The following is a 26,693-nucleotide window of genomic DNA, read 5'->3' as shown; positions in this document are numbered from 1 at the left end:
CGCCGCCGCCCGGGGAGGGAGCGGCGCTCGCCAGGAAGTGACGTAACGCGGCTGCTTCCGCCAGCGGCGTGGGGTGTGGGGGAGGAGGCGGGGTGCGGTTATGGCGGTTTTTTTGACTCCGCGCTTCAGGCGGCTTCGGAGTCAGAGCGAGCTGGAACCGCGRCGCGGCAGCGGGGGGCGGCAGCAGCGGCGAGGTGGGGGAAGAGGGTGCTTCTCCCTCTGTCTCGTGCCGGCGGCTCTTCTCTTCCGCAGCAGCCCAAAGGCTGGCAGCGGTTCTTACCCGGGGGGGGGGGGGGGGAGGGGGCCGGCGCGTGCCCGCCCGTTTAACGGGCCGAGGCGGGGGGGGGAGGAACGACGCGAGGCGGGGAACCGTTGGCCTGGTAAGAAGCTAACGCTGGAAGTAGCTGATAAAAGAAGGCAGAGGAGTTTCCTCGCTCAACAAATGTTCCTCTATCTTCATCTCTGGAAGTCATGGTTAAGGGGACACCGCTGCTAGGGCGGAGCCCGGTGCTGTGCCTAACTTGTGTTCAGAGTAAAGGAAAAACTGAGGACAGAGATGTTTAATTTATTGCAGCTGTCAGTTTGTCATCTGCTGAGCTTAGAGGGGTATGTGAAGGAGAAACATTCAGGGGAAGGTATTACTTYGTTATTAAGTTTATATTACTTCATTAAACAATGTACCCTTTTAGTGACCACTATTAATATCTGCCGTAGACTGATGCTCTGGTATGGTATGCAGTGTGCGGTATTAACAAAAAAAAAATATTTCCTCACTTTTTTTTTTTTTAAGAACCCTCTAATTCTCTTTGATGGCTGTGCTTATCTAGCAGGCTAAAGCTGTCTTACAAGAAGGACTAATTTATGGAGTGGTGTCTTTTACTCTTTTTGTAAAATTAGGATTAATCTCTGGARAATGTTGTGAACTGATTTCACACAGTAAAGTAATGTTCTTAAATCTTAAACTGAGTATGTGCGTATTTATAAAAACATTCATGTAAATGTTTTGCAGATTGTGCTGGTCCTTTCCAAGCAACTCAATTGTGGAATAGTATTATTCATGCTCTTCAAAGTCAGGTGGAAATCAAAAGACGTAGACAACATCTAAAAACATACAAAAACTGCTTTACTGGCTCAAATGCTGTTGATGTAGTACTGAGTCATCTTATGCAAAGCATGTACCTAAGCTGTAATGATATTTCTCGGCTGAAGGGAGTCCGCGTGTGCCAGGCACTGATGGATCACAAGGTGTTCGAGCCAGTTGGAGCAAAGCTTAACCTATTCAAGAATGGAAAAGAACCTGAGTTTGAAGACACAAGCAATAGTCTCTATAAATTTGTGAATAGCAATATTACTCCTCYTCTTCTGAGAAAGAATAAAGACAATGAGAGCTTGTCCCCTGAGCAAATTTATGAACAGAAGACAAAAAGACATTTGAAGTGAGACTTCCTGAACTGTGTGTGTTTGTGTGTATGTGTGGGTTTTTTTTCTTGTTTTTGTTTTTAAGTTAGATGTCCATAAAACTACCCATCCTATGTCCATAGTGTCCAGGTGTGGGARACCTTTCAAGACATTTAGTCTTTCTCTTTTCTGTATCAGGATGAAGTGTGAAACAACCCTTTCAAACCCTTTGGCATTAGCAGCAGCTGATAAAAAGAGGATAGAGGAGCTACTTCAATCAATAAATGTTCATCAGTCTTTACCTCCAAAGATCAGGGTTAATGAACCAACTCAGCTACTTTCAAAAAGAGGTGAGGGTGGAATTTTTCTTTTTAAAATGTTTGCTCTACAGTTGTTTTGTTTTGTTTTTTTAATACTTTGGGTAATGCTGTTATGATATGTGCATTTATTTAAAYCAAGCAACAAAAACTGGTATTTTGGATGTTAGAAGACCTTTGTAATATCTTACAAAGAGGATGAGATCTGAAAATGTTTTGTTTTTTTTTCTTCTTCTGAAAGCTTATTTCATTTTTTTCTAGTTTATCTAATAGAAGATATGATGTTTTCATGCAGTTTTTGCCTTGTCTATATCATTAAATCACTGCAACTGTAACATCTGATTGCTATAAAGAATGTCAGTATCTTTTGCTGCTGGTGTTCTGTTTTCTACTGTGCTCTTATAAACATTTATTCTGTAAACATATTTATTCTTGGCACTTAAAGAAAGCTAAGTCTTACAGAAGCTAAGTCTTCATTGTAATGCATCCTTTTTTTTTTGTTTGTTTGTTTTTTGATTTTGTTTTGTTATAATCCATGGACCCATGTTTGCAAGTGACTGGATCAAAAGAGTGGGGCTGCTCTGCTAGTAGAGCTTCTTCTCACCATGATGAGCTTCTTAGTTTATTCTCTTATACTAAAGAATGGAAGGACATAAGGCACAGGAATACTAAGTTAAATTTTTAATTGAACAATCTTATTGAAAAACAGTGCCTAGAATATAATCATATTCCAACTGAATGTAGCTTAATGCAAGTCACTGTGCTGCTCATTTTTTTTTCCAGAAATGAAAATATGAACACTTAAATCTGTGTAAGTGCCTGCTTAACAGTTTAAGGATGCATAGTTTCAACGTATCCTTACAAACTAGAAAATATTGTATATTGGGCATAGCTTGTATGTTTTTGAAAGATCACTGCTTTGATAGCTGCTGGCCGGTTTTACCTTTAGGAGAACGTATCTGTACGAAACAAAAATGGAATTTGCATATCAAATTAGCACTTTCATTTTCTAGCTTAAATTTTCTCAGTTTACTGATCTTAATCCTGAAGGAAATCAAATCTCCAGTTAGTATTTTTAATCTCTACTGTTTCTAAAGGAATTTTCATAGGGGAGTCATTTCACTTGGGATGATTACCTTATTTCCATTAAAGGTTGCTCCTCCGAGTCTTAAATTTAAGAATTGTCACTAATGACAAAATAGCAGAGGGAATACCAAATTGCTGAAGGAGCATAGCAAGTAAACTGAAAGAAATGAAACGTGATTAATCCTTTGCAGGACTGTGGAATGTTTCTGTAGGATGAGAAATACCACTTCAATAGGCCCTTTTCTTAATATATCTATGTTATACAGTTCCTTTGCTATTCATGTTCATCTTTTGTACATTTTACTAAAATACTAGAGTAGGTTAGTTGCATCTAACATGATAGAAGAGACATGCTCTCTTTAAAGCCTTCTTGCTTGTTACCCCTATTTTGACCATTTCCTTCCCTGAGAAACTTAACCTATGTTCACAATATACTATTCTGTTACTTTTTCTTTGAACATTTAAACATTTAAAACATTGAACATTTAAAATACTTGATTGAACAGAAACACAGATTAATATTTTACATAAGATGACATTTCTGAAGGTTTCTCTTTTTTAAAATGTCAGTGATAGATGACATCTGGAAACAGCAAACCCTGTTACGACTACTACAATTAATTGATGTTCCAGTTCTAGAAAATATTTTGGTATCTTCAGTAAAGAGAAAAACAGACTGTTTTGGCAGAGAAGACCTAATTATCTCAAATACTTTCCTGGACAGAGAGGTTACATATAGCCTAAACTTGCCTGAGTAAGTTGCACATCTGTTTAAGATTCATTAGCAAACATTTTTTCACTCCTGCTTTAAGATCTCTGTTAAGTGAGCAAGATAAGGTGTTGTTGCACTTGAATGTTCTTATACTGGGATGATGTTAATGCACTCTCACTTGTTAGCTTCTCTTCAAAACTGGTATAAGAAGTCGTGAAAGTATGTCTCTAGAATTGTACACAGGAAGATTTTTAAGTATATTAAAAATGATATCACAAAGGTTGAAAATACTGCTAGTTCCTGGAGTAAATATTTCACTCTTAGATACCTGTAACAGATACTAAAAGTTGAACAGGCTTGTTCTAGGTTTGTTTTTTTGTTTTTTGTTTTGGTTTGTTTTGGTTTTTTTGTTTGTTTGTTTGTTTTTGTTTTGTTTTTTTTAAGGTCTTTATAGTTGGGATGGCTTAAAGGGATTCAGTCACTTTTCCTGGTGCTGTGAAGGAATAAAAACAAGAAGGCACCTGTTGTTACTGATAGCAGAAAAGAGACAGCTGTAGGGTGAAGGATATATAAATTTAAAATGTCTACATGTTCTCAAAGCTTTCTGTGTTTTTTTTTCCATTTTCATAGTGTTCCTGTTCATTGCACATGGGCTGACCTGTCTTAGCTTGTAGTTTTACTAAATATGTCCTAATAATGTTTATCTCTGCCAAATTAATCAGATTTTTTAGTCATTTGTGATATGTTAAGATCTATCTGTGTACTAAAAAGACTTTTCTATTACAATTTTTTTATATTCTTGCTTCAGTGGATAAATATTAATATTTTAAGATGCTTTTAGAGTTTTATAAACCAGGTTTGTTGTTAGATATGCTCTAACTTCCTTTTTTGTTTTGTTGTTTTTCCTCCAAGATAGTTTCATGTACACTATTTCTTTCTACTTCTGTACTTCTACTGTACTTGATTCTTAGGTAAGGGGCAAGTTTTGTCTCTTACAATCTCTTCTATATGGTTCCTGTTCTCTACTTAGTCTCTATAACATTTGGTTCTTTGCTAATAAATAGAATTGATTTTTTTWAAAAAAATAAAAGTAAAGCAAATAGATTGTTCTGAGATTACTAGTCAGTCTGCGTTGCAGTCCTTGAAAACTTGTACTTGCTTTATTAATTTCTTTTCAAATGACTTAGACGCTATTCCAGCCATCCACTCATGTAGACCATATATTGTTCAGGCCTAATTTATTACATACATGAGAAATGAAAAATTGCAGGTATGAAGAATACTCACTGTTGTTACAAACTGTTTTAGGGTTAATTGCCTCCACTATCAAAGAAAGAAAATTTAAGATAAAAGAAATTATGTATTTTTTCATTCTTTAGCTTTCAGATACAGAGTTTTGTTATTTGATCTAGTCTAATACTTCTTCTCCATGTGAGTAATTAGAAACTGTAATCAATGTCTGCTTTACTCATCCTCTTTAATAAATTAGTCAACTACTTTTTGAATATAACTTTCAAGGGTGTTTTCCRGTTTATTTGTTCTTTAGAACTTTTATGGATGATAAAACTAGATGCAGTTTGTTTGCAGTGCTAATGGTGTCATAATTTAAGTGAAGCTATTAACCTCTTATAGTAATATTACCCCACCTACACATTCAAGACTTTTGCTTATTGGCTGCAGTGTCTGCTGCTGAAGTTCTTGTTTATCTAGCTGTCTAGAAACAACTCCAAAATCTTTCTGCTTTGTATGATAGGAATAAGAGATTCAATAGATCTTAAGTAATATTTTCATCTTCTCACAAGCTATTGATTTAGTTCAAGCTATGTTGTATCATACAGATTCAGATGAAATTAATTCCCCACCCCTAGATTCTGTGATTCTGGATTTCTTTCGTATAGGTAGCCAAGTTAGTGACTTTTGCCCCCTTCCTTTTTTGACTTTCCAGTATCTTTGAACAATGAGTTTTCTCTCTGAATTTTATATTTCCCTTACATATTCTATCCCTAATTAAGTCRTAGATGCAACAGATGCTTAGGAAAAATGATGCCTTTGAAGCAGGTCCCATAAATGGCTTCATGTGGGGACTGTAGTACTGTTAACTGCAGTCTTTGCTTGGGAAACTTGATTCAATTTAACTGTTAAGGTTAAACTTCAGGTTGTAAGTAATTTATCTTTACAAACTGGCTTCTGAGAACACTTCCAATATACTGCTGACAAACCTATACAAATAAACAATTTTCTTTAAGCCGCAACCAACTGRTAAGTTGTGCACTTAGATGTAACTGATCATGCTTCTGATGGAGAGAGCTGTAAACTACTGATGAGCAATAARTTCTTGTCACAGGCCACTATGAAAAAGTGTCTTGGAATGTTAAAGTGTATGATTCTTCATTTTGGGGTGATGTTGCTTAGTACTTTGCAGGAGGTTGTTATCTAAAGAACAGTATTACTTAGTGTACACTTCTCTTTTTTTGAGAAGCACATAGTCACAGAATCACAGAATGGTTGAGGCTGAAAGGGAGCTCTGGAGATCATCTATTCCACCCACCCTGCTCAAGCAGGGTCATCCAAGAGTATATTGCCCATGATTGTGTCCAGATGGCTTTTGAATATCTGTAATGAAGGAGACTCCRGAATCTCTTTGAGTAATCTCTTCCAGTGCACAGTCCCCTTCACAGTAAAAGTTTTTCCTCATGTTCACAAAACTTCTCATGCCCAAGTTTCAGTTTGGGCCCATTGTTTCTCATTCTGTTACTGGGCTCCACTGAAGAAAGTCTGGCCCCATCCTCTCCACTCTCCCTTCAGATATTTATACATATTGATAAGATCCCTTCTCAATCTTCTTCTCCAAGCTGAATGGTCCCATCTCTCTCAGCCTTTCCTCATGTGAGAGATGCTGCAGTCTCTTAATCATCTTAGTCATCCTTGGCTMGGGCCTTCTTACAAAAATGTTTTCCAGTGACTCCAGATCAGAAGACTTTCTATGTGGCTTAATGTTACAAGCTTAATGTTACAGCAATAATTGGATGAGCAATGGGACTGTTTTATAAGAATCTTTTGAACTTTCTTTCTCTCCAGCCCCGATTAATTATTGGCTTCCAGAGTCTTCCAGGATTTAAGTTATTTTTGGATTGTCCTTGTTTTGAGATTGATTGTCTAATTTCTCTCCTTCTCAAAAGTGCTAGTCCCTGACTTTTACACTCCGATTAGCTCTGGGTTTTCATGGTGTGTATTGGGGACTAGTGAGTGTTTGGTTTAAATACTACCTGAATCTGACAAATGTCATACGGTCAGTGATGGTCTTGTATTATTGTAGCTTTCTTTTGATCTGGATGTTCCTTAGGTGTGTTATTTGTAGTGCAGGAAAACTTAAAGCTACTTATTTTGAGCAAGACTTTGAACTACTATAGTGAGGTAAAATACATGAATTGCTTAATAAGCAWCAAAGTTAATGCTGTAGTTCAAATATGTGGTGGTACCTGCATGGTGGTTCTTATCTGAGTTTATTTAAAGGGTGAAATAACATTAGGCAGAGCATTTTAAAATAAACACTAAAACTAATTTTTCCTTCTGCAGGCTTGACAAGTGGCTCTACGCTGCAATTGAATGCTTGGAGTATTTCCCAGACCAATTCATAATGATGGTTAGTCAGCGGTTACCTCAAAGCAATAGCAAACCAGGTGATYTGAATACACACAAGAAGATCCTTTTTGACATTATAATTAAATATTATAGTCAAAAGAAGGACTCCCTTCTTTCCACTCAGGATCTCGAATTTCATGCAGGAATTATAGAACTTCTAGGTAAGATCAACTTTCAACAAAAAGTAAGAATGAAAGCTGTCTAAAGGGTGTAACTTACTAAGTGTTAACAAAGGTTGAATCATAACATCTGCAATAACATTGCAGATGTGCTTTAATTTAGGTTAGAAAGGGCCTCTTAGGGAGGTCACTAGTCTAAAGCTCTGTTCAAACAAAGGGATAGCTTCGCATATCAAGTTGTATARGGTCTGGTCCAGATGAGTTCTGAAATTCCTCAAGGATAGAGATTCCACAAATTCTGTGATTAACCTTTTTTAATACATAGCTATTCTCATTGTGAAAAATTCTTAGCTCTAGTCAGAATTTTCCTTGTTGCTACTTGCAACTAGTAATATAGAGGTAAAATCATTCTGTTATATAGTTTACTTAACTAGAAGAAAGTTTTGTAGGTTATAGATTTTTTTTAAAAGGTAATAAATAGTTATTTTAAATGATTCAAAGGGCTCTTGAAGATCTGATTCAGGCTATAATCCCCCAAATCCTCCCCACAGCTTTTCACAAGTAAAGCAGAAGGTTTTAGTTTAAATACAGGTTTTCTTCAGTAGTGTAGGGTTTATAGAATATTGGCAAAAGTTCTAGTTTTCGGAGAACTCTGTAGAACTTACTGGCATAGGAACACTGTAGTCCTATGTAAAGGTTAGAGCAGAGATAGATGCTGCGTCCAAAAACTCATAGAGATACAAAAGGCAATAATCAGCTGTGTCTTTTTATGGAGAAAAAAGTGAAATTGTAGCAGGAGTCATGAAAGGGAAACTATGGCAAAACTACATATCCTACCACCAAGAGAAGAATGCTGATCTGAAATAAATGACTTAGCTTCTGGTAACTTCTCCCAAGTGTTCCCTTAAATTAAAGATGTTTTAGCTTGAATATGCAGTTTAAATACAAAATTGATATAAATCAATATAAGAGGCTACTGCTAAACTAGAGAATCAAAACAGTCAAATCTCTAAGCAATTTAAAAGATAGTGCCATAATTCTTCCCATTTAGTTTAATGCTGTAATTGCCTGTAAGACTTTGTTATTTAAATGGCTTCTTAATCTCTACAACATGTCCTGTGGTTATCTTCTTTTTTAATTTTATTTTTTTTAATTTTGTCATACTTCCAACTTTAGCAAAAACATTTTGACCAGTTTCTAACAAGCACTGTTTCATTTTAAGGAAGTAACTCTAAATTCATATTAGGAAATGATTTTCCCATTTGAATCTATTACAGTTTAAGTTCTTAAGTTTGTTCTCAGCTGTGTTCTTGTCCACACTAGTCCACTATCAGAAGATAGCGCTTAACTTTTTTACAACTAATTTTCCCTCTTAGGGCTGTGGAATTGGTTATGACTGTCACTGCATAACAGCCTGCATTCTAATAGTGTTTTTCAAGTAGAATCCAGTAAAATTAGCTTTGATAAAGTGCTGTTGTTCTGACTGTAGCTCAAAATAGCCATGAATGTTTAGAACTTTCTAAAGATGTAGAAGTCTTTAGAACTTTAGAACGTGTTTAAACTTTCTCACAATTTGGAAAGAGGAAAGCTGTTGTACAACTCCATATTTTGCTATCAATATATGCAGTTATACATAGTATATCCCTAAATTCTTAAGCAATTTGATTTAAGATGGGTGACAATTAGGATATGTTGAAGGTAAGCGTACTGCTGTGCCTTTTTGCCTAAAATAAACTAATGAGTTTAGACTTACTCATGAAACAGACAAGAGTAGTCAGCCAAAATAACCTGTATGATTCATTGAATAATAATATTTTGATCGCTAGTTTTTTTTTTTTTTTTATCACCTTGGTCACCTCCTTTGGCCATTCTTTCCTGCTTTCTGTCTGTGTTTCTTTTCTAAGCTGGCCACTTGTTCTTTCAGTCTTTTTAAATCCAACCAAGTTGGATTTAAATCGCTTATGGCACACCCCTGAAAGTTTTGAATTATTTCTTGTGAAGTATAATTTCAGTCCTAATAATAGGACAGAGGCCAGAAAACTATACCTGGGTTCTGTTCTTGTATCTGCCTCCATCTTGTTCTTGCTGTAAGCAAGTTACTTGACTTCTTGATGGTTTCTCACTTTCAAAATTCATATAACTAGAATTATAAACTGAAAGAAGTTTTTTATAGAAAGTTATTTCCACCTTATCTCTCTTCCTCAAAAAAAGCTTCAGAATGGCTTCAAAAGGGACTTGGGACAGTGGGGAGGAACCTCAGAGCAATGAAAAACAAAATTGTTCAGCTCTTTAATTACTTTAAGCTGAATCCTGGATTATGATACGAATAAAGATGTGGAAGCACAAGCAGTCCAAATATCACCTCAGTGCTTGCACAWTGTATATACAACATAGTAATGTCCTGGAGATATTTTCCAAGCTTATCTGTTACCTGTCTAGCTATAGATAAAGGCTTTAAGGTTATACTGATTATACACTGTATTGAGTCTTTTCAAAAGATTTTTAGAAGACACTGAGTTAACCTGCTTTGTTGAAATATACTGGGAATAATGTTGGGCTTAAAATATATTTTAAATATTTTTGACTTTGAAAACATAATTGCACTGGATGCACTATTTTACCTCGTTGCAGAAAAAGGAAAAACAGAACAAGCTCTAGAGGCATCACAACTTTATTTAAGATTATTAACACCAAATATCCGAGAAGAACTGCTTAGACTGCTGACGTTTACAGCCATTGCATCAGAATCCGAGGGCTACAAATTACAAAAACAAGTATGTATCTGTTTTATTTAGTGTGGGAAGTAGCACTTTCCCATAGTAAAGCTAACAAATTTTATCAGGAGTTAAAAGTATCTTGTTTACTGCTTTCTAATGTGATCTGTTTTAAAGCAAATTTCAGTATGTTCTTTCTACACTGAAAGCATCCTGCAGTATTTAGTCTTTAGCTAATGCCTTCCAAGCAAATATAATGCCAAATCTGTGTTCTTCTTCTAGTTTGATAACAGATCAGTGATCATCAAGACTTGTACAAAGTTCATTTTACAAAACAAGACATTATCAAAATCACAGGCAGAGCTGTTGGTTCAGTTTCTGATGGACAATCACTCTGATCTCTTGAGGGTACTTTTTTTATTATTATTTGTCATTTAAAGTGTTAAGTACCGTGTAGTGGCTTTATGGGAATGGGAAGTCAAAAGAGAGGGGTTTAATGTTCCTTCTGTTAAAGTCTGATATAGTCAAGTAGGGTGAGAAGCTATTCCAAACTATGGAGGATACCTTTCTGATATATACAATATTCTCTCTTTTCACCTTTCACCATCTTTTCTTTTCTCCTCATTTTCATTAAGAAAGTATTTTGAGTATTTAAAAAATATCTTACAGAACCCTTTTGGCACCTTGTTTCTACTGGCTTTCTCCTAGATTTTTGGGCATTTTGTAATGTCTTTCTCCATTAGAAGTTCATTGAGTCATATATTGAAAAACATGCTTGGTGTCCCGGCACACATTCCTAGCTTTGTCAACTCCAGAAACTCCGTTGGTACTTTGAAAAAGTAACTTCTAAATTGAAGAAAATAAATAAAACCTCAAAATGAAATGGCCTTACTGTGTTCAGTTATACAGAGAAATATTTTATTGCCTGCTTTAGTTATATTCCACAATATTTTGTCACATAAATGAAAAGATCAGCTTTCCCAGATCCTATATTAACTTTCTGCATTTCAACCAACAAACTGAAGTGGTTAATGCTTTTCTACTTTCTTTCCTTTCTTGATTATAAAATTTCTCATTAAAACATTAAACTAGGCAGTTCAACTCATTTTAGCTGTTACAAAATAGCTGTAAAATGTTGTAGATATTTACAGCATTGTCTCGTTRTAGGTAAGCCTCACAGAAATATTGGTTTGTTTTCAGTAAAATATTAATTCTTATAGTAATATATTAATTTCTATTTCTGCCCTCAGCTAAAGTTAAGAGATGTAGAAGTAAGATTATTTTTTCTTTGGTCAGAAATTCAAAAATAAATGTATGCATGTATGCTTCAATGCAATTTTATGGAGACTTTGAATGTATAATTAATTAAATATGATAGCCTTAGATTCATCAGCAGTTAATTTTATGGTTTCTAAACTGATAATCTAAAAACCATAAATTCTCAAAATACAAAAATATCATTTTAGTAATTTTTCTTGGTGGGGTTGTGTTTTCAGACTCCTTTAACTCTTCTAGAACTAACTAGTAGGAGACTTGAAAGCCTGCTGGAAGGACAAGATGCAAATATCAATTCAGGTAGATGATATGATGCATGTTCTTATTCAAACACTTCTACAAAATCCTTTCACTATTGTATTTGGCTAAAATTTCACATTGAATACATTCTTTTACTGTGAGAGAAGCATGGAAGTGACTAGATAAATGGCCAAGTTGCTAATTAATCAAATAATTATCTGCTTAAAGCAAAGCACCGAACTTTGAACATTAGAGAACAAGAATTCTCTCAATTTTCTGGTCTGAACATATTGCAAATATTTTTCACTAAATAACTATTTGCTGAGAAAACAGTGCAAAATTTGTTCTTCCCCACCCCTGAAGTGACTTACTTGTAGCTTGGTTTCTGTGTATTTAACTTGGTTCTATCTTCTAGTAGTGACATACGTCTRCCATGAGGTACCTAAAATTCTCATAGTTCAATAATTAAAGGTGTTAATAGATACCTTGATGTTTGTTTTATTTTTAAAAAAGTTTTTTTCATTTCTTGGTTAGCACAAAGGTTATTAAGAACTTTAGACTTACAGAAGGGTAGTACAGCCTAAAAAGAAGCCATTTGACACTTGGTGTGGGTCTGAGATTAAAGTATTTTTCAGAAGTGTCGTTCAGAGGCAGATTTTTCTTCCTGGTATATACTTATTCACACTCTGTACTAGGCCTTGCTATGGATCTGATCCGCTCACAAGGATCATGATGACTGCAAGGTCTTGTGTAGCTTGCTTCAGTATAGCATCTGTTTGCAGGAATTGTGTTGGTTCTTTATCTTGCAGGCCAGTTTGCCATACAAAATCGTCTGTGACCTCATACTTGTAACACCACTTTTCAATTTTATTTTTGCAATTAATGTTAATACGTTCACCCATGCTCAGCGGAGGATTGTCCATTTCACCTCCCTTGTAGAGAATTAAATTGCATCTGAACTGGAATATCAACATACCTATGTTTCTGATAATTTTTTTAATCATGGAGACTCTTGCATGATGCATAAAACTTAATCTGAACCTCTGATTTCTTATAAAGGCTTCACCTTCTGTCAGCGTTTGACACCTAAAGAATATGAAGATCAAAAACAACAAACAAATCAGTATCTTCTGGCACTGGTTCAAGAAATGGACAATAATCCTACAATTCCTTTGAAGCAGAAGAAGAAACTAATTAAAGAATTCCGGAAATACCATTTTCTCATCTTTTGTAGTGGTTGTAAAACTAAATGTGAATTTTGCACTGCAAATGGTTAGTCATCAGTGCACCTTTTTTGAATAAGGAGAGAATATATATGAAAATTGCTCATAATTRTTGCTTCAAGGTACAAACCATGTTCTGCTTACATTTTTAAATCATCAACTGCAGGAAACTATCAAAATTACTGTGCAGTTTAAAAGTATTAATTCAAATTAATGATTCTTTTGAGCAAAAAGTGCTTTTATGCATCCGTCTAGTTAGTCAATAATGATATACTGCTTGTGCTGCTAGTTAGGGTTTGGCACTTTTTTTCCTTCTCTCCTGGCATGGCTTTCTAACTGAGCTTAAGTCTACATTCAGAGCCATGCACGGGTTGCTAACCAGTAAGATTTTTAACCTTTTATCTCTAGTTCATAATGGAATTGCATGATTCTCAAACAGTAGGTCATGACTTCCTTATATACTGTAGAAGTGTACAAAGGGTGTTAAAAGTGTTAGGAGCAGCTAGGTTGCTTTTTATTCAGTAGCAGGAAAGACTCATGTGAGGAGAAGCTGTATATTCTTGCAGTCAGTAATTATAACCTGTTATTACTTCCTTGCTGTGACAGACTGAGTTGCAGCTTAGGGAGTTCCATAAGAGCAAGCCCAAAAAAGACATTTGGGGAAGGGGGGAAGGAAAGAAAATTTGAGGAATCATAGTCTTATTTTGGATTTTCTGGTATACTTGATGACCAAGCTATTTCAATGTGAGGAGACTTTGATAGGTCTCTAGACCTGACGTTATTTCATACTGCTTGGTGCAAAGCTAGTAAGGTCAAAATATGTCAGCCTATATCTTGACACATTGGTGATAAGCAAACATTGACAAGGAAGTGTTGAATCAAATCATGAGATAAATATAYAATATAATGTTATGGGGGCTTTATTTGTTACATTCGTCATGGAAGACATTTGATCATTTATACGACATAGAAGTGTAGAATCATTGAGGCTGTTAGGAACCTCTGGAGACTGTACTGTCTGACTACCCASCCCAAGCAGTGTCAGCTAGAGCATGTTGCTTGGTGCTGCGTTCAATACATTTTCAAGTATTTTCAGAGATAAAGACATCACAACTTTTTTTTTTGTTCTCTTCTATTTCAGTGGAATTTTCTGTATTTCAGCTAATATTTGTCTTTTCACTGGATATTGCTGAGAACAGTGGGTCTGTCTTTTACTTCCTTCCRTCAGGTATTTGTATGTGTTCATAAAGATCCCCCTGAACCTTCTCTTGAGACTCAGCAATCCCAGCTCCCTCAGCTTATCCAGCAGCTGTTCCAGTCTGTTAATCATTTTGTGGCCCTTCACTGGACTCTCTTCAGTATATATATTTCTAATTTTTGTGAATATGCTTCTATATGTATCTACATCTTGAACTGGTATTCAAATACATTGTCTAATTACCAGGATACCAAAGATTTTTGAAAACAAGTGGTGTTTTCTGTTCTTTTACAAGTAAAAACTATTCCAGTTTTTAGCTGTAATTAACTGGGGGTACAGCTAATATGTAGTGCTAACTTACATATGGGCACATATGTCCAATGTGAGATATGTAAATAACTTCTGGAGGAGGAACAAACTGCAAATTAACCCCTTCACAGATGAGTGCTGTGATCAGTAGAGTACAGGGCCACATGTATTCCTTTTCTGACCCTGTGTTCAGRTGTGTGTGTGTGTGTATGTGGACGGGGGGGTTGGATTTTTTTTGTTTTTGTTTTTTTCTTCTCCCAGAAGAGGGAATGCATATAGAATGAGGTTATTGCAAGTTGTAAACAGGGAAAGTATTTACTCTGTTAAATGCCTCTGGTACTGAATAATGAGTGAATGAGAYTTTAATTTATTTTCTGTGGTGACGGTGTTTGGTTTGTTCAGGCATTTTACTAGGTCTTGCCCGAAATACTGAAGTTGGTAACAGGAAGACATAATGTGGTAATCTGCAGGAAAGATGAAATAGGAATAGCTTTCAAAAATCTGTTATTTTTTTCTTTTAATTTCTTGAACTTTGCAACTTGATCAAAATTTTCTTGTGCCAACTTAAATAATGGATAATAAAACATGACATAAGAGCGGTGAATCTGTGTCTCATTTTCATAGTGCTTTCATAAGGAGGAGATGGCTCAGCAGGTATCGAACCAGGGATGAAACAATAGGGAAATGCTTAAGGTGAACAGCAGAAGGAGTTCATAGCTGCAAAGTGCTTTGCTTCAGTTCATGGGGTAAAAAGTGGCAAGGATTACTGTAAATTCAAAGGGATTGTCATCTTGTTTCATGATGGCACAAAATTGTCAGATTAGATAGCTTAACGTTGCCTATAAAGGCGGGAGGCTACCTTTACTCTAAACTTAAATCCTTGAAGTTGGTTGTTTTATTTATTTTACATAGTCTCTCTGATTTAACATAAGATACAGTGTCTAAACGTCTGGGTTCTGTTTTCAGAGTTTATCATTCTGAAAACATACTTAAAATCTTTTTAAAATTTTTTTCAATGATAGACGGTATGAGCTATGTCCTTTACAGAAAAAGAGAACCCAAGCTGATGAAATAGCAAACTCTGCAGATGAAGTAGAGCACTCAAGAGCTCTCTTTTTTCCAGAGAAAGGATCTACTGACTTTTAATCTTCTRTTGAAGGAAACTTGATATTTTTCATTTATGTATAAGGAAAGGCCTGCTAAACATAACAAGCTGAGTAAGCTACAGATTTTTTTTTTTCATTGTTACACTTGGAATCACATTTCAGTATTCAGGAAAACTGTATTGGACTTCAGGTTTTTTTTTCTTTTTTCGTTTTTTTTTTTGTCATTTATTTATAACAGTGTTTGATACAGAGTCACTTGATAAGGAAACTTTTACCTCACACTTGATTCTGTTTATGATTTGTAGAATAGAATTATCAAAATCATTTCAGTATGTATTTGTGTTTGAAGTATAAAACTTCCAAAATGAAGAATTTAATATAGAGCTACTTTCTACTGCAATCTTCTTATAGAATAAGTGATACCACCTTCAATGTGAGGAGGGTTACTTCCATTCACAGAATATTTGTTTGGCTCTTATCAAGAAAAATGTTTATTGTTGCTTCTGTGGGAACAGTGTCCATATTTTTGTACTTAATTTGAAGTCCCAGTTAAAACATGATGAAAATTTTTTGAAGCAGCTATTTAAAGACTTAGATCTGACATAAGGGTGTCAAAATGTGGATTTTATAAGAGTAGCATAAGACTTTGGCGTGATAGCCTGTATTTTCCTCACACAGAGTAGTATAACAGCTGTACATAAGAATTTATAGATGTTGATTTTTCTGCATTAGTACTCCAACTTCCTTCTGTATGGCTCTTGCAGTTATTCAAMGGATCAGGTGGTATTACTTCTCTCTTCCTCTCTTCTGTAATGCCCTTGTTCTGAGGCCTTTAGGAAACAACCGGAGAAACTCAACAGAACTTGGGATGTCAGAGCACCATGGCTCTAAGCCTGTATGCTCCTCCAAAGTCAAAGGAAATAGAAGACAGAGATGAGCATATCTCTTTATCTTAATGCTACCAGTGTCTTAGGAGGATGGTGACATGCATACTGTTTCCTCTATTTATAGTGCTGGCCATGACTAGATCAATTACCCTTGGTGCAGAGAGCATTTCTAGATCATTTTGGGAAACAAGCATGGTTAAGGTATCTTGAAATTCTCTTTTCTCACTTCTGTGAGGCCACATCATCTTCAGATTGTGCTGCAAGAAAAGGTTCAAGTCCCTAAGCACAAGCAACATCTATAAAGCATCAACACTCTGTGATGACTTCTAGGGGAGGAGGCAGTAGGAGGGGAAGGAGGGAGCCTCAGGAATTTAGTCTTACTGTGATTTCCCTTTTCCTGAATGCAGTAATGAGAAGTGCTGCTCTTGTAACCGGGGCAGCAGTTGGTGGTTATGTGAATAGTGATGAAGTTTAAAGTGTTCATACTTGAAGATCATGGTTGACCAGCTTATTAAGGGAGAAATCTTACCTAATTTCAAATATCCCCTACTTCTTCTCCAGGAAGGCTGTTGGCATTTGCAGATGGGAGCTTCTAAGTTAACACAGATTCACTACCAAAACCTATCATTTTGGAGCAGAGCCCTCCTTTTATTATTGTATTATGAACATAATTTTATGTTATCTAAGGCAATGACATCTTACCAAAACTGAATTTTACTTAATACAAGGTAAGTAAATGCATCTGGTAGTAGCAAGCACTTATATCTACTAGCAAGACAAACATATCTACTAGCAATTGGTAATCAAACTGGCCAGCTTTCTTTGTCTTATTCCTTATTTTTCTTTGGTGTTTTGTGACCATTTTAGCTTTAGTTATACTGACAGCTACAGGTTTGCTTTCTGTATGTAATTTAGATCAGTATAGACAGCAATTTCTCCTATATATTTAATATATGAATGCTCTCTAAAGGTATTATATTAACCCTCTTTAAGTGTTATTTTGTTATGAAAAACCTACTGTGTTGCCAGATGGTGGTATAAGGGGTTATAAATACTTTATAGGATGATGTAGATGCTCGAGACARCCAATGCTAATTGTAAATTTTACGTAAAATATGTTATGCTACTGCTATCTGGTTTTGGTATTAATTATGGTTTTATATATTTTTTCCATAAAGGAGAAGTTAAATAGTTTTTTTTTGATTAACAGCTATATTAAGATTTGAATTATTTTATTAACTTTTTTGCTTGATTTTTAAGAGCTGATAATTCTTATTAAAAGGTTTGAGTTTAACTTGGAGGTGGGATGTTAAAAGTAGCTTCTTTTAGTATTTCTTTTATAATTGGGGAAAAGTGATTTTATATACACGATAGTCTATTGCATGCACACTAGAGTCCTTTTGGATGTAACTGAACTGGAAGATCCTTTCCAGGTGGGTGCATAGTGCCTACTAGCTCCAAGCGTGATATCAAGCTTTGAACTAATGAATGAGCCACACCATCTTCAAGTCCACAAGGGCAAACTGTGAACACATGGGCCAATAAAAGGCTGTCAAACAGCTGAGAGCTTTCATCGTGTCCTGAAATGCCACTTGAGTTATATAAAAGGCTAACTAGCATCTGTGCCTTTCTATTTGCTGATCTCTAGCCCTTAGGTAGCCTTCTACAATTTGCTCCTTTGTTTTCCACCAGGATCTCCCCCATACCCTTTCCCTTCACTTGCCCCACCACACGTTGCCATCCTCCTTGTGGAACTTCTTTCTGAATCTGTCTCTTCCCCTTCTATTCTAAATTGTCCCTTTCCACCCACTTCTTTAGGCTTTTTTTCTTTTATGCTCCCTTCTCAAACTTTCTTTCCAACGGCAGTATCAATCCATTGTGCATCCCCCAAAGCCTCAGCAGTGTGCCTGCTGGAGCTGCCAGGAAACAACACTGGTTTGGTGCTGTAAGACATAGACATCTAGAAGTTTCCCTACTAGCAAGATGACCCAGTGACAGTATCAGGAGGCTGCTAACRGCATGGCAGCTCTTTGCAAAAGGACCTACACATCGTGTTACATARCACTTGAAGATGAAGGCTGTCTTCCTGCAGACCAGGAACAACGGTACTTTGGGTGTAGTGTGGTAGATGCCTGCTTACCATGGAGGTCTTGATCAGTGGTTTGCTTCCACCTGAAGATGASATCATGTCACCTAGTTGGGTGTCTATACTCCAGAACTATAGACCACCATGAAGGATAATTTTCAGAAGAGCAGAGAGGCATASCAGACACAGGACAAGTGACAGACTTGTCCGTAATTTGCAGAGGARCAATGACTGACTAAAAGCCACTATTCTCCTGTGGCCACAAGCTGCACTGGGTTAGCTTTTGTGACAGTACCTACCTCTTCCTTATCCACCCTGTGCAAGATTCAGTTGCACATTCAAGTTATTGAAATACTATTCACATTGAAAAACTAAAGTTTAATGCACAGTGAGAAAAAAACAAGATAGTATTATACCAGTACAAGCAAGCATTCAATATTGTTTCATGCTCTTTAAGGAATTATTTTGCAATAAAAATACAATGAAGCTGTCACTAAAAGATGAAAATGCAACAAACTGATAATGCACACATTTTACAGTATTAGGCTTGTAACACTTTATTCAATTCTGAAAAAGAATATTTTCACAAAGTAGAATAAGGAAAGTTAGAACACAATCCTAACCTACAGAAAGTAGTTTGTAGTTCAAAAGGTTCCATTTTTAGTGAAACAATGGATTAACAATACATCCAATTATGCTATATATCAAATTTCTCTTCACAGATATTGTGTCCATGTTCTTCATAGTCTTCTCTAGTTACTACCATATCTTCAAAGTCATCATTTTCAGAAATGAGTTTCCCACCTTCCCAAGAATAAGTAATAGGACTGAAAAATGAACAAAGTTATTAGTCTTCTGTGAATTAATTTAAAATTAAAATATACAGTAATCATTTTAAGGTATTCATTTAGCCACATCCATTAAGAACATTAACAAAATGAAAAATTTGAAAAAGTTTCTTTTAAGTAACTTTGATTGTTAAATCAAACCATCCAGCTCCAGAACAGTTTTGAGACAAAGTTTCATATTTTAACAGGATTGATGTTTCTTTTTATATAGGCAGACAGATTGATTTCTAGAGACAGGTGTGAAAGGCGGGAGATGAAATTAGGAGATTTGGAACCACCTCTTTACTTTTATTCTTATTAATAAACTATATGTAACTTTTAAAATACGTATATACTTTATAGATGTATGTATTTAGATGTGTGTGTGTACATATATATGTAAGTGTGTATTTAGATATTGTCAAAAACTACTTTTCTTGCCTCAGCTGTTCACATTTTGCATATCTATGACTCTTTCCAAATTCCTGAAGTGGCTACGTTAATAGTGAAAGAGTAGCATTCATATACTAAAGTTCTTAGAAAAAGACTAAGCTCTGCTCTAGAATACTTAGGCATCTGCTTCATTTAATGACAGTCTTATAGATTTATTTGTGTAAGTGTTTTGAGGATCAGTCTTTTTACGCAAAGTACAGCGCAAGTGGGTGGTCTCTAACCTATTAAGTTTGTCTGAAAATACACCAATTAAAATCATCCTTCTTGTACAACTTTGACTTAATCTTTAATCTTTTTGCTAAGTATGCTTTCAATCAGCAAGAAAAAAACCTACTTCACAGTTTCTTCTGCTAGAAGGACAAAGCTTGTTCCGCTCTTTAAGACTTACTTTTCAGGAAGAACAACAGAAACATCATAATCAGTTGGAGTAAGGCATCGAACTTCAGAATAGACTCGATCTCTGAAGCCTGGGAAAAGGGTGTTTCCTCCAGTCAGAACTATATTCTTGAAGAAATGAGGTTGCATTTCTTGAAAGAAAAAAAAAAGTAAGTAATCTGTATTTAGAGACTACAGATGTATTTATAGATTAAGAGTTTTTCTCCCAGTTTTGTTACAAATTAGAAAAGGACTAAGAGATTCAAAATTGCTTATATATGAAAAAAACACTGGTAACTGAATAACTAGGGGTTACTTAATGCATGTAACAAYGCTCTGCTCATCTGATAATCGGAACAATTAAATAGTTTTAATAAGAAATATAAAGTGATCAATCACCCTCTGGTTCTTTGTGATTTTTTGTTTGGCTTGGATAACCTTTTCTTTCAGGCTCCTATGTTGGATTTCATGCCTGCCATTAGACAGTCCCATTTCAGAAGAGATTTTGATTTTGTACTTTTTAAAAATTATATAGTTTCATAGCCTCAAGGTAACAGTACCTATGTGATATAACCCATGCAAGTCTTCCTTGTAATAATTAGTTACATTTGTATAATCTATTATATGAAAGCATTAGTATTATTGCTGACAAACAAAAGCTTTCTGTTGCTAAAATCTGATGCTTAATTTACTATCCATTTCAGTCACTTTGAATTCTTTCTTCTTCCAATGATCAAGAAAGGCATTTTAAAACACAAAATTAAGTTCAAGTACATCCCAGAATCAAAGGTATTTAATTCACATTAGGAAAGGTTAGGAGGAATTCAGTCTACAGTAATTAACTGGGGGAGGGGGAAGACAATTAAGCACTGGGTAACCTGTAACAGGTAATCTTGTAGGCAATAATCAGKGTGCAAGACAGACCAGAAGTTAGAACAAGTCACTACAATTTAGTACCTGAGTTACTAAACTAGTGCTAGGTTCCTAAAACACTCTGGATGCTTTAATTATAAATTAATAAACAAATAAATCTTAAATACTTCAAAGTTATACCTTCAGGTAAGTTCTGAATAGAGTGTACAATGGCTTCAGGAATTCCCATCTCTTGAATGCCAATATCTGAAGGATGGAAGAGTATTTCTGGAACTGCAAATCTTTCATTTGTTAGACGCAGTATTTGTTCGCCAGTCTTGTATTTTCCACTTAACACCATTTCTTCCCTTGGCTAAAGTAAAGATATGAATAGTAACCACTGTTTAAGAAAAGCAAATATATTCTTTAGTAGCTGCTTTAATCTTTTTCATGTACTACAGAGATAAGCTGTATATGACTTAATTTAGAATATTACCAACAAATCTTTTAAGAATAATATATGCTTTAGAATGCCTTCCAGTCTTCACTGTAATCATTTCAAATGAGAACTCTATCATATATATATAGTTAAAACTGAAGTTACCAGCTTGAATAAAAGTACTTTAGTATTAAATTTGAAGCAACTTTTGCCCTTAATTAAATTTTACACTGAACTTTCTATCTATCAAAGTATTTGAATCTTATTCAGAGAGAGACTTACAGTTATTGAAGACAATAACWGTACTGAAGACAATACATCTTCCAACTTAACCAGGAAAGAATGGTGCTACATGGTATTTAAGGGTAACTTTCATGACAAAGTGCAAGCATAGAAAGCTGCAAGCATTAAAAAGCAGTATTAAGTAGCAGAACTCTAACTGCTATGATGGAAAATGCTATTCTGTTTTCATCTTGACTTCCTAAGGAAATGAGTGATCTGCTGTCTGTACTCCCTCCCATTAAGATAAAAAGTGGAATTACCTCAAGTTCTCTTCTTATAAACTCAAACAAAGTAAATTTTTAAACACATCTTTGACAAAGCTTACAGGATCTCAGAAGACAGGTAAGACTGTGCTCAAACAGAAGGAAAGATAGCAAAAGCATCAAGCCAGCACATGGGATCATCTTACTAGCTACAGCAGTCATGAACAGAAATTGCTACCGGAAGTACAGCAACTACATTCACCTACAAAGACAGAATTTGAACCAAAAGCAATATAAAAATCTCTCAGGCTAGGAAGTCCATTTAGCTAAAATATAGGTGAATCTGGACTTGGCTTCAGAATTACATCACAAATTAACATCTTAACAAATTTGAACTATTATAAATCAGGAAACTTCAGGCAGAATGCACACTAGATAAAAGCATTCTTAGAATTTTGAGTATTTCAGCAGCAGTTACAGACTATAAGGAATCTTTATAAGAAACAGGATTATAATATGACAGACAAGTCATCAAAAATAAATGACAACAAATTTGCCATTTTCCCACTAGAATAAGAAAGAAAGGAGGAGGATGCAATCCTGTCTAACATGCTCTAGGTGACCCTGCCTGAGCAGGGAGGTTGGACTAGATGATCTTCCGAGGTCCCTTCTAATCTTACCCATTTTGTGAGTACAGGACCCTATGGCACTGTTCATTTTTCAAATCATGCAGTTTTCAAATCATGCAGTTTTTCTAAAAGTATCTGAGCTGCTTCAAAGGTTTAAACACTGAAAATTAATACAACTGGGGACTCTCTTGCTCAAGCATTTTGAAAATTTTACCCATTAACGCATAGTACACAAAGAAGGTACAATGCAGCATCAGGAAAAGAAAAAATAAAGTCTTACTATTCTCTCTATTAGACTCCTACAAGAGAAAAACATCCAAAGAAGTTTCAAAAATCCTGCTATTGTTACCTTACAAAATCCTTTTTTGATTGTGCTGAAGTCTGGCAAAACATAATCTACCATTACTGTATTTTCCTCTCCCTTCAATCTGAAAGAGAATGTAGAAGAATTGAAAACAAGTTCCAAATTCCAACAGCTTTATTTTGACAAGAATTCCTTTGACTTAACTGAAGATTCTTCTAATTAGAATGTAATTTTTTTTGTGCAATAAATTATTCAGAAGTAACATCTCTTGTATGTAAGAGCATTGCATACATACTTGGCAATCTCCATGTCCTTGTAAAAGTCTTGAGACACATAACACACATCTTCTTTCACTTGATTAATTACATGTGTTTCATCCATAACATGTAGCTGCCTATGCAAAAAAAAAAATAGTAATTTGAGAATAACTAAGTGATAGCATTAACTATACTGTTTTCCATTAGCAATGTGGCAASTATAGCTCCCTAATCACAAAAAGCTACTGTGTTAGTAGCTTTAGCAGTACTTAATGTAATTTACATAAGCATTCCTGGCATGTAAGAGTTTACTAGTTTACTATTTCGCAATTCAGTAAATACTTTTACATGCATTTGCTCAAATATTCTGAAAAGGTGATGAACTCTACATGCTGTGTTTCAGTAATGTATTACTGTTTAATAGCTCTGAGCTGTTTTCCTAAGAGCTATAGACATAATCCTGCAATTAGTTCTACTAGCRAAGATCTTTACCTAGAAAGAGGTTTCAAGCTAAAGAATCCTGGAGAAATCTGATTCTATTCAATTTTATTTGTGGTACGAGTGGAATCAAACTGTATAACTTATTTGACAGTTAACAAAATGGCTGATGATCTACTACTGGCAGTTCTCAAAAAAAAGAAGTAAGGACATATAATTGTGAACTATAGATAACCTCAGCAACTTCAAAAGTCATGGCACTTTGATGAATTAAGCCACTAATTCTAAAAGTGATAGTTCAAAACTGTCAGCTAGCAGACTATAATAGACACAGATTCCTCTCTCCTTTAAAGACAGTTTACTATCACTGATTCTGTGAATTTGAGATTATCTCCAAAAACTTCTGGCTTATTTCATATCAGACCTCAAGATGATTATCAGCATGCTATACCTGTAAGAGATGATCTCCTTTAAATGGTTGGTTAAGAGTTTTCCTCCGACATTGATCCTACAAAAAAAGGAGCAACACAAGAAATTTTGTCATTCTTAACAAGGCATAGCAAAAAACCCACCACCACCACCACACACATCCAGAAAAGAAACAATACAGTTTACCTGATAATTGCCTCTTTCTTCTTTTTACTTCTACAATAAGGTACAATGTGTGTAAAAGAGTATCCACTATCCACAATGATACAACATAGCTCAGATGGATTATCCCGGAAATATCTATGCGCGCTAAGAGCACCAGCTGAAATAAAAACAAWTTTAAAAAATCCATTCTTATATGAATACATATTTTTAGAATTTATATTGATATGAAAGAGTATTTCCTTCGTAATTTTGCATGCCTTTGGCAGACTTCAAAAAACTCAAAACAGAATACTAGAAACAGATGAGTTAGTTAGTTCTGACAGTGGATAAAGTCAAGTATTGTGTGTTCCCCCCCTTTATTTTCTTCCAAAAATTCTAGTCMACGTTTGGTTTCCTCTCCTAAAGACCATGTAGACTCAGCACGACACAGTTTATCAAACCTATGTTAAGAGGTATTTATGTCCAGATATCTTTCAGAAGAGTTGTTGTGATGTTATTCTYACATGCCATTTATAGTACAATGTATTTCATTATTACAGTGCTATGCAATATTTGTAAGTTCAAAAGAAAAAAAGAAAGATTGTCAAAAATCTTCATGCAAATCTTTGAAAGGCTTTTTCAAATGCTATGCTATCTCATGGATTTGGATGGATTCATCCAAATAGCTCTGTCCTTCTGTCTCTCCTCAGATTCTCTTTAACCATATATCAATCACACTTTCAGACAGCAGTATGAGAATATAGGAAGAATTTATATAAAAATATTTAATTAAGCTAAAGAGGGCCAAGAAACRAAATTAAGAGATTTCCTTAGTATGAATTTATAGATATCAGTTAAACTTGAATACATGAATACAAACTAGAAGGAAACATACCCACCATTTACTCGAAGAACTGCCTGGAATTGATATTCTTCAAATAAAATTTCATTCATAGATTCTTGTATTGAATTGAAGTTAAAATAAGGTTCAGTGATGATAATATTGGTATCTACAAAATCCACCTATGAAAAAATACAATAAGAGTGCCATTACACAAAAATTAGAAGCAAACACCCCACTACCACATATCGCAGCAATTACAGAGTATTAAAATTTGGAAATGTATTACCACTTCCCAGATCTATTTGTAGAAGCTAGATTTAAAGTTTTATCTTTTCTTTTTTTAAGACTTTATGAGCAGTGATACAATTGTATAACATTAATGAGTTAAAACATAATAGAAACAAGTATCTTAGCATTAAAAATAGAAGCAGAGTACCTATGCTACAACCCTTACAGATTTTAATGAAACAAAGGGATACCAATTACATAGTAATACACTGCAATCCTATCAACAACAGAAAGATAAATAAATCTCTAACAACTTGGCACATGCATCAGGACATTATTTTTCGATTAACCAAAGGTGACATCCTGAGCAAAGTAAAAATTGGTAACAAAATCATCAATGACCTCTAATGGGGCTCACATAATATCCTGGACTTCTGCTATTACTGATATCTCAAACTCCTTTAAAACCGCGTTCTTCAGAGTATTTTCATCATAACTGAATCTGGCCCCAGAAATACTCCAAACAGTGTCACTCACATGGAGTTAAATTAAAAAAAAAAATAAAATAATAAAAAAAAGGTCGTCTTGAAAACATAACTAAACTAAATCTAGTTCCAAAACTAAACTGAAAGCTCAACATCAAAAGCCAGAATCGTCACCCATCACCACACTTAAATGTATACAAAGATATATTGAGGGTTACTTTCACTGGAGGCACCATTCTGCCCCCAAGGTGTTACATAGAAATACTTTGGAAGTTACTAACTTTAAACTATTCTTTTCTAGAAAAGAGAAGCTTCACTACACTTTGAGGGCTAAATCCAGCTGGTGTGGTAAAAAAGAAAAATTAAATTCCATATCATTTTATTTTATGCATTGCTTACTTGTAGGCAGAAAATAATTTAACAAAAATATAGTAAACTGTGTCTTTTGACGGCTTTTGAGAGCCGTAAACTCAACAGTTCCATCTATTCAATCTTTGAAGAATTTGTCTTTTCTAAACTAAAAAGATTTCTTACCTGATACATTTCTTTTCCAAAAAGATAATCCCAAACYTGTCTCTGAACATCCCAGTTCACCAAGTAACCCTAGAGCAAATTGAAAAAAAAAAATAAATAAGCCATTATTTAGAAAATACAATTGCACTTTTGTTAAGTGTTACTAGTGATAGACTGGTAGTATAAAGAAATTAGGGAATAAAAATATCTAAATTCTCCCAATTATATATTAAGGAGTAAGYGTTAGGCAGGTGAGTGAATAAAGAACGTTACACAGTTAATATTCCCCATCCATGTTTTAATGACCATGTTACAGAAGTGATATGAATCATGCTCCCTCTACACCGTGTTTGCCTGGCAGTTACGGAGGCAGCRTCAGTTCTGAAGCTCACACTGCCGAACCGACTCTTGTGCAGGACGGTATACAGCCCCGTACGTAAGTGCCACACTTCATGAAGAACATATTCCTTTAAACACCAATTAGCAACAGGATCTACTGTTTGACTCGGGATATCYTACTTACTTTCTGAAAAGGGAGAATATAGAAAAGGCCAGACGGATCTTTAATTTCATCCAGTTGGTTCGCCGTAAAGGTTTTCAAGCGCGCCGTCTTGGACCTGAACTGGCAGTTGGGGATAACGCTGGAAGAGACGCGCCAGACGGCTGTGAGCGGGGGGGG

General features: G+C 35.1%; 2 protein-coding genes across 6 annotated transcripts in view; one reads left to right on the top strand and one right to left on the bottom strand.

Moving 5' to 3' along the window:
* Positions 1-74: 74 nt before the first annotated feature.
* DEPDC4 (DEP domain containing 4) lies at positions 75-18,112 on the top strand. Of its 5 annotated transcripts, XR_014897817.1 has the most exons (10): positions 365-635; positions 1,010-1,436; positions 1,597-1,748; positions 3,372-3,555; positions 7,090-7,316; positions 9,906-10,048; positions 10,271-10,396; positions 11,485-11,563; positions 16,788-16,954; positions 18,093-18,112. XR_014897817.1 is itself a non-coding variant. In XM_085321349.1 (9 exons), exons 1-9 carry the CDS (start codon positions 101-103, stop codon positions 12,778-12,780), a joined length of 1,650 nt encoding a protein of 549 aa, XP_085177475.1. In that variant the 5' UTR covers positions 75-100; the 3' UTR covers positions 12,781-14,827. The 5 variants fall into 5 exon arrangements, 4 of the variants coding, with proteins under 4 accessions (XP_085177475.1, XP_085177474.1, XP_085177472.1 ...); XM_085321349.1 differs by lacking the exons at positions 365-635; positions 16,788-16,954; positions 18,093-18,112 and adding exons at positions 75-194; positions 12,563-14,827; XM_085321348.1 differs by lacking the exon at positions 18,093-18,112 and having other exon boundaries at positions 16,788-17,037.
* A 731-nt stretch (positions 18,113-18,843) lies between these two features.
* ACTR6 (actin related protein 6) overlaps positions 18,844-26,693 on the bottom strand; it is an 8,515-nt gene continuing 665 nt past the window's right edge. The window contains exons 2-11 of the mRNA XM_085321350.1: positions 26,538-26,655; positions 26,036-26,104; positions 24,844-24,967; positions 23,987-24,122; positions 23,823-23,879; positions 22,972-23,070; positions 22,722-22,800; positions 21,021-21,192; positions 19,981-20,119; positions 18,844-19,139 (exon numbers count right to left, since the gene is read on the bottom strand). Coding sequence (XP_085177476.1) covers positions 19,010-19,139; positions 19,981-20,119; positions 21,021-21,192; positions 22,722-22,800; positions 22,972-23,070; positions 23,823-23,879; positions 23,987-24,122; positions 24,844-24,967; positions 26,036-26,104; positions 26,538-26,655 — 1,123 coding nt within the window. The 3' untranslated portion in view covers positions 18,844-19,009. The remainder of the gene's footprint in view (positions 19,140-19,980; positions 20,120-21,020; positions 21,193-22,721; positions 22,801-22,971; positions 23,071-23,822; positions 23,880-23,986; positions 24,123-24,843; positions 24,968-26,035; positions 26,105-26,537; positions 26,656-26,693) is intronic.

This window comes from Rhea americana, unplaced genomic scaffold, assembly GCF_003343005.1.
Source record: "Rhea americana isolate MKP2758 unplaced genomic scaffold, rheAme1 scaffold_69, whole genome shotgun sequence".
In the NCBI taxonomy this organism is placed as follows: domain Eukaryota; kingdom Metazoa; phylum Chordata; class Aves; order Rheiformes; family Rheidae; genus Rhea; species Rhea americana.
This window is presented reverse-complemented; position numbering and strand designations above follow the sequence as displayed.